Source organism: Artemia franciscana, chromosome 2 (assembly GCF_032884065.1).
Source record: "Artemia franciscana chromosome 2, ASM3288406v1, whole genome shotgun sequence".
NCBI classification, from domain to species: Eukaryota; Metazoa; Arthropoda; class Branchiopoda; order Anostraca; family Artemiidae; genus Artemia; species Artemia franciscana.
The window spans coordinates 64,973,559-64,982,206 of NC_088864.1; the positions used below are offsets into that span (position 1 = coordinate 64,973,559).

General features: G+C 33.2%; 1 protein-coding gene across 1 annotated transcript in view; it reads left to right on the forward strand.

Annotated features, from left to right (window-relative positions):
• Nucleotides 1-8,410, forward strand: part of LOC136043954 (ATP-dependent RNA helicase DDX55-like) — a 58,122-nt gene extending 49,712 nt beyond the window's left edge. Inside the window, exon 11 of the mRNA XM_065729030.1 lies at nucleotides 8,190-8,410. Coding sequence (XP_065585102.1) covers nucleotides 8,190-8,234 — 45 coding nt within the window. The 3' untranslated portion in view covers nucleotides 8,235-8,410. The remainder of the gene's footprint in view (nucleotides 1-8,189) is intronic.
• The last annotated feature ends 238 nt before the right edge of the window (nucleotides 8,411-8,648 follow it).

Below are 8,648 nucleotides of genomic sequence, written 5' to 3' on the forward strand. Positions count from 1 at the left end.
ACCATTTTGGCACACCCAGATCTATTATTCTTCAGTGCCTCAAATAATTAGATTGCGTTTTCACATATGTTCGAAAGTTCTTCACGCACCTCATGGGTTGGGATCTCCAGGGGTTTTATATAAAACTTGTTTTAGGGATTATAAGTGGAGATAATGGAGATAAGTGGAGATAATAGGGATAATGTTGAATATATTCATTACAGATCTCTTGGTTCAGTTGTCTCACAGTTGTTGGTGCATAACTATCGGTGTTGGCTTTACGCTAATTAGCTATGACTCTCAAGTCTTCAACTAATTTGTTTTTAATTCAAAAATCAACGGATGGTTGACTCTTCCTCTTCGTTGATTTATGAATTAAAATCAAGCTGGTTGACTGTGGTGAAACACTTAAGAGCCATGGCTATTCTTACCATGGCTATATTCTGCCATGGCTATTCTTCCATTATTACCATTACTATTCTTAGGATGGTTTACGCCATCCGAATAAACTCTGATTTCTATGTGTTTTAGCGCTGGCTGGCCTTCATCTTTGTAAAGGCTAGCTGGCTATCTTCACAAATAAAACTTGTGACAAATAAAATTGTCCAGAACCTTCGAATAAAAAAAAATAATTAAAATTGTTGGAAATAGAATCCTCGCTGTACTGAACTCTAAAATCGGACAAATTTTTTCTGCAGTGAAATTATACGGATAAATCCGGATTAACTTTTTGGTTATTTGAAAAATTTATGCTCTTACTAGAACAAGAATTCTTATTTTATATAGGTTTTCAGGTTAATATTTTTTCCATTACCAGTTTTTTGCTCTTTCCGCGATTTAATGTCTTTTCATGTTGCCATTACAGTAGTAGAAGGAATACCTCCAACTAAAAATACGAAAAAAGATGTCAAAAATCTTAAGTGCAACTTTGTATTTATTTCAATTTCTTTTTCACTTTTGGCTTAAAAGGTAGTAAATTAATTGAGTAATAAGATAAATGTTAATTCAATGAAAAAACATATAAAAACGAATTAGAAAATTCACCTAAGTCTGGATGAACAATAATTTGGAAATGGACTTACAGCCCAAATGTAGGGATGGATAGGTATTTCCTAACTCATAACTTGAGTCCTTCCCTGATTGTAATATTGAAAAGATTCTATAAAAATGGATCCTCATTTTGCACAAAAGTTCAAATTTGGCTTAAAACCTTGCTCAAATGCTGGGAACCACCTTGCCATGACCTACAGTCCATGAAAAGCTGACACTGAGCTAAAATAAAATGTTTCTTTTTTAACTTTGACCATGTTCTTAACAAGCCTTTTCAGTCTCTTGTTACGTTTTTTGTTTATATTTCCTCAGATAAATCTATTTATGGTTGCGGCTTCCACGATAGTTGAGTCCATATTCCAAAAACCTTTTTTCATTCTAGGTTGTTGTGTTATGCTTACTTCTTGCTTATGTTAGTACGTTATGTAAGTTAGTAGTTATGTCTTACTTCAAACACAAAAGAAGAATGAGCTGAGTAAAAACACTTTCACATTCTTAATTTGTAAATTATTGCTTATGGTGTTTTCACTACAATAAATACAAACAATCCAGCTTGTACCACGTTCATCCACCAATCACAAATCTTGGCTTTTGATAGATGTCATTGTAGTTTGACTCGGGCATAATTTAGTGTGTAAATATTAATGATTTGAATGTCAGTGCTACTAATAATGTTAGTTCTAACTGAAGAAAAGAGAATATCAAGTAGTGTATTTAGAATCTACCCAGCAGATGTGCAAAAATTTGAAATTGGGTTATGTAATTGTATGTTCTTTTCACGGTGAAGAATGATATGTCATCTATCTTGGTATAATAAAGACAAGGATAGATGGCGTCAAGGTAACATAAAAGAATTATATAATAGAGGTTTAGAATAAGGCTTCTGGAACTTCCTGAAGTATGAAAAATCTTTTGACATTGAACAACTAAAAATAAGAAATATTTTTTTTTCTGTTTGAAAAACTTAAAATGGCCAAGGCACCCTCAGAGTTCGAAGCACTAAAATTCCAAGTTAACTTTAGAGTTAAAAAAAAAAAAAAAAAAAAAAAAAAAATCATAAGAGTTCATTTGGCCCCATATGTATATTTTTTTTTTATCAGAACCACAACATATAGTTAATTAGAAATAAGTTAGAATTCTATTTTGGAATCTGGTCTACATATCTAGGTTTTTCCTGCGTATTCCACGGGTGCTTTATATCAAAATAACTTCAAAGTATTTGAAGGATAAGAATCTAGTGAAGCAGTGAAGCAAAAATTTGCCGAATTAATTAATAAATGAAAAGCCAAAGCATCGAGCAGCGTTTCTTATGATGTTCTGAAAATTTTTCTTGGAATTTTTTAATATTGTTGTGTTTTTTATTTTCCAAAAAAAAAAAAAAAATGTTTTTATTTTTTGTTGAATTTCTGGTAAAGCATTTTTTTTCCGCCCTGTTTGCCATTGACCTCATGTGATGTAGATGAATATAATTGTCGGGGGACGTAGCAGCACTTAAAATGGCCCTTTGGGCCAGGCGTCTCCCCTGGAATCCCAAATATTCCCAAAATTTCTGGACAATTTTTAGTCTAAGTATCAAATACATGTTATTTTTATTTTTTACCCCCCCTTCAAAATAGAATCTTGATTACATGCCTCCGTTATGCTACCATATATTTATTTTGAACAATTAGTTCCATATCGTAGCATTTAATTACAATACTATACGTTGAATTTAACAAAAAAAAAAAACAATCAACTGAAGTATTTAATTACCTGAACTTGAAAGAAAAAAGAAAGAAAGTAGTAATCGTTGCTGAAGTTTGCTTGGGAAGCTATTTCAAAAATAGGCTCAATTATATATTCTCTTTATTTGTATCCTACTCCTCATTTTTTTCTGATCACACATGAATAATCTCGGTCTAGTTTACATAGTTCTCTCTTTTTAATTTTATAATTCTTTAGACCATATTATTAAACGACTAATAATTGTTTATATGTATATTTACATATTTATTTGTAAATTTTTTCTCGAACACAGTACTATAATGTTTTTCTGAAAATTACATACTACCATTTTCTCGTTTGGAAAAGGGGTCTAGATAGGTCATGACTTTCGGAAAAGTCGCTTCTCCCTCCCAGCGTTCTTAATATATTTTCCTGGATATATAGATATCTCTTTCCCTTCCCTTCACAAATCCCTCGATTTTTCATGATTTTCAGCTATTGCGTTCAGCTATTTTTGAGCCATCGCACTTATTGTAAGTGCTGGATAAGATATGAGTCATGTGGGCCTCGTTCCAGATCAACGGCAATGAGTGGGCACTAAATTATTTTGGAAACTGTGCTAAGGGGAAATCAAATTTTCAAAATTAAAGCTTTGAATTTTTTAGTCAGTAAATATATCTGGTCAAATATCTCAATTTTCAAAATTAAAGATTTGAGTTTTCTGGTGGGATATCTTGTTAAACGATAAATTATTATATATATATATGTTATTTTTCTGTTTATTTGTATTTTTTTTATCGGAAACAGCGTTATAATTTTTTTTTTGAAAATCGGCATGCTACCATTTTCTGGTGTAAACCAGAATATACATTACCCGTTATATATCATATATAACTTATGTTCGAAATGATGATGAGCGAAAATAATAAGCAATTTGTCCAATAAGCTCCTTAGGAGCCCTCAGAACTGTTAGAACGGAGTGAAGCCAGCGAAAGGGTGATTTCAGGCCAGCCCTACGTCTACAGAGTGAGACATTGTCTTAGCTGTGGAGTGATGCTTGGGAGCTACAAACTCCACGGGAAGGTCACGAATTTAGTAAAATCCGTTTAGGGCCTTCATTTTGGAAAAAAAATTTCATGTGAATGACATTATAAATACTTGTAATGTTCACAGTAAATTTTTCTGAAGTGTCTGTCCCAAATGTTAAAAAAGGCTCTTATAATTTAATTTTATTGTCGATAGTGTTGAATAATATTTCGGTGTAGATATGCAAAAAGGATTGCTGAGTAAATTAAATGGAATTAAAGTTGTTTTGTGAGATTAAAAATAAATTATGTTTCTTTTCACCAAACTAAGCTTTGTATTTCGGTGCTGATAAAGAAACTGTTCCCTACCGCTTCCTTTGTCGGAAAAAGTTTTCGAAGTTAATTTTCTTTTAATTGATGCTAACTAATTTAATTTTTTAATTTAATATGTGTAAATCTAACTAATTTGTATTGAAAGTTAACTCAACTTTATTTTTGGTTATCTTTTCAATTCCAGTTTCAAGTTAAAATAACTATACCAGAGGGGCTAGGGAAACTCCATTTTCAAATTTGATTGCTTAAGTGAATTAACAAGGTATTGTTATTAATTGTCAAAGAAACCTCTTTTTTCTGTATAAAAGTTAGTTATGGTTAGTAAAGGCTGGTGAGTGATTCATCACTAATTAAAATTATTCATATTAATCTTAACTATTGAAAATTTTCGTCTGCTGATCTGAAAAGTAGTCAAATGCACAAAGTGGCAACACCGATCCTAAACTTTTTTTTTGTTGCTTTTTTTCTCTCTAGATTCCAACTTGAGTTTGAGATATTCAGTTAAGATATAGTTAAATGATTATATATTGTATGCTTTACATTTAATTTGTTATAGTCTTAATTTTAAGAAAGGAGATGATATGTTTTCTTGAAAAACTTGATGAATCAACTTTTAACAATAACTACTGCAGACTACTACGAATAACTCTCTGCAGCACCAAGCCGTTTGATACAACTACGCACACTCATACTCTATCCCAATCTGTTTAAAGCCTCCTTCTTTACACCCTCTCATGAAGTTCCAGCTTCCATTAAATCCTTCCTCACGACTTTCTTCCGCTCAATCTAGGGATGACCTGCTTTTCACTGGGCCCTGGATGGCTGACCGAAAAGGACGATCTTTTTCAATCTGTCATCTCTCATCCGCAGAAGTTTTCCTAGCCATCTCAACCTTCCTCTTATTGTGTCCTTAAATAACGGGATAGAACCACACACTTTGTTTAGTTTACTGTTTGACATTTGGGGGGTTTACGGTAGCTCCCTTGCTTTGGGGTTATGCTATTAAACTGGTCAGGTTTTTTTTTAGTCCCCCCGAAACTCCATTAATGCCTGCGTAATGTTCTTGTCATTTTTACTTATAAAGATTGTTGATCTTCGTTAAATTTTCATGTTTTTTTTGTTTTATTCCTGGTTGTATAACCAAACGCTAGGGTGGTTTTCTTTTTTTTGCTGCCTCGAGTTCACTTGTTAGTTTTGGCTGTAATAGTTTATACTGTTGATATTTATTTACAAGGGTGATATTGGAAAAGTTAATATTGGATATGATTGGTACCTGGTTATGTCTCAGTAAAAAAAAGATTCTTTCCTTTCCTCGCTCTCTATTCCTTTTACTTTCTCTTCTTTCTTTCTTTTATTTTATATGTTTTTCGTATCGTTTCAGTCGACATTTAGGGGAGGATATTATGCATTTTTTTTTATTTGTAGCTTGCATAGAATTATGCAAGAGTTTTTTATTTCGCTGGTACTTTTTTTTCTCTTCTTGCCTTGTCGTTTCACTGGCGTATTACGGATTTTCAGTAAATTAAATAGAAAATGAAAAACATAAAAAGAAAAACACAAACATCAAGCAGATAATATATAAAAATTTTTTTCGTAATTTTTTACATTTAATTAATTTTTATTAATTAACTTAAATTACATTTAAATTAATTTTTCGTAATTTTCGCAGATAATTTTTTTTTCGTAAGACAGAGGAACTTCAACCTTAAATGAATATTTCTGCTTAACTTAAATGAATATTTCCTTCGTCTTACAAAAAATTTCGCTATTTTTCTACTTGTTGTTGTGTTGATGATGGAAAGGCAATGTGGTCTTCGTCACTATTTACGTCTAAAATAAAGAAAACTACAATCAAATGTTGACTTTTCATAAAAATCTTTGGTCCATTGTATAATTGACTATAATACTGGTTTCTGGTTCCTTTTTAATTTCTCCAACCCGTTGTCCGCTATGAAAATACAAAGACGCGCTTCTAACGTTAACCAAATGTGCATTGGTTTTCTGCATTTTATATGTTTTGTATTCTTCCGATTGTGCATTGGCACCATTTATGCGTTAACAATCTGCAACCAGTTGTACGTTATGAAAGTACAAAGACGCGCTTCTAACTTTAACCAAATGTGCATTGGCACCATTTGTACGTAACAGTATCCAACCAGTTGTACGTTATGAAAATACAAAGACGCGCTTCTAACTTTAACCAAATGTGCATTGGCACCACTTAAGCGTTAACAATCTGCAACCAGTTGTACGTTGTGAAAGTACAAAGACGCGCTTCTAACTTTAACCAAATGTGCATTGGCACCATTTGTACGTAACAGTATCCAACCAGTTGTACGTTATGAAAATACAAAGACGCGCTTCTAACTTTAACCAAATGTGCATTGGCACCATTTATGCGTTAACAATCTGCAACCAGTTGTACGTTGTGAAAGTACAAAGACGCGCTTCTAACTTTAACCAAATGTGCATTGGCACCATTTCTACGTAACAATATCCAACCAGTTGTACCTTATGAAAATACAAAGACGCACTTCTAACTTTAACCAAATGTGCATTGGCACCATTTCTACGTAACAATATCCAACCAGTTGTACCTTATGAAAATACAAAGACGCACTTCTAACTTTAACCAAATGTGCATTGGCACCACTTAAGCGTTAACAATCTGCAACCAGTTGTACGTTGTGAAAGTACAAAGACGCGCTTCTAACTTTAACCAAATGTGCATTGGCACCATTTGTACGTAACAGTATCCAACCAGTTGTACGTTATGAAAATACAAAGACGCGCTTCTAACTTTAACCAAATGTGCATTGGCACCATTTATGCGTTAATAATCTGCAACCAGTTGTACGTTGTGAAAGTACAAAGACGCGCTTCTAACTTTAACCAAATGTGCATTGGCACCATTTCTACGTAACAATATCCAACCAGTTGTACCTTATGAAAATACAAAGACGCACTTCTAACTTTAACCAAATGTGCATTGGCACCATTTCTACGTAACAATATCCAACCAGTTGTACCTTATGAAAATACAAAGACGCACTTCTAACTTTAACCAAATGTGCATTGGCACCATTTATGCGTTAACAATCTGCAACCAGTTGTACGTTGTGAAAGTACAAAGACGCGCTTCTAACTTTAACCAAATGTGCATTGGCACCATTTCTACGTAACAATATCCAACCAGTTGTACCTTATGAAAATACAAAGACGCACTTCTAACTTTAACCAAATGTGCATTGGCACCATTTATGCGTTAACAATCTGCAACCAGTTGTACGTTGTGAAAGTAAAAAGACGCACTTCTAACTTTAACCAAATGTGCATTGGCACCATTTATGCGTTAACAATCTGCAACCAGTTGTACGTTGTGAAAATACAAAGACGCGCTTCTAACTTTAACCAAATGTGCATTGGCACCATTTCTACGTAACAATATCCAACCAGTTGTACCTTATGAAAATACAAAGACGCACTTCTAACTTTAACCAAATGTGCATTGGCACCATTTCTACGTAACAATATCCAACCAGTTGTACCTTATGAAAATACAAAGACGCGCTTCTAACTTTAACCAAATGTGCATTGGCACCATTTCTACGTAACAATATCCAACCAGTTGTACCTTATGAAAATACAAAGAGGCGCTTCTAACTTTAACCAAATGTGTATTGGCACCATTTCTACGTAACAATATCCAACCAGTTGTACCTTATGAAAATACAAAGAGGCGCTTCTAACTTTAACCAAATGTGCATTGGCACCATTTCTACGTAACAATATCCAACCAGTTGTACCTTATGAAAATACAAAGACGCGCTTCTAACTTTAACCAAATGTGCATTGGCACCATTTGTGCGTTAACAACATCCAACCAGTTGTACGTTGTGAAAATACAAAGACACACTTACAACTTAAATCAAATGTGCTTTGGTTTTGTGCTGATTTGGTTTGTGGTTATCTATTATGCAGTCGTCCAATTGTGCATTGGTACAAGTTGTGCATTAATTATCTCCAGCCAGTTTTGCGTAATGAAAATACAAAGACGTGCTATTTTTATTCTAAACATTTTTTTTTTCTTTTTTTTAGATTACAAAAGCTGAATTCGACCGACTATTCGATGGGGAGGATTGATTTTAAGTGCGGATATGAGCTGCTGGAAAATTTTATTTTGCTTGTTGCAGAGGTGCTTCTTATCCTATTGTGCAGTTAAATTTCGCCTTGAAGTGAAACCACATTTTTTCATTTTAGCAACTTATTGTTCAACTTCTTTTGTACGGAAAACGAATACATTTTTGTTTTCTAAGAAATTCAGTCTCTCTCCTGCTCCGAAAGTATGTTAAAATTTGACATTATATTTTACTTTATTATATATTATTATATTATTATTAGCCGTTGGTGTGGCGCTTCGCGCCCCCAAGCCCCCCCCGCGCGTAAGTCGTTACGCGCCACTGTAGTTGTGTCCCTGTGTCCCACCTGTGAATATATATATATATATATATATATATATATATATATATATATATATATGTATATATGTATATATGT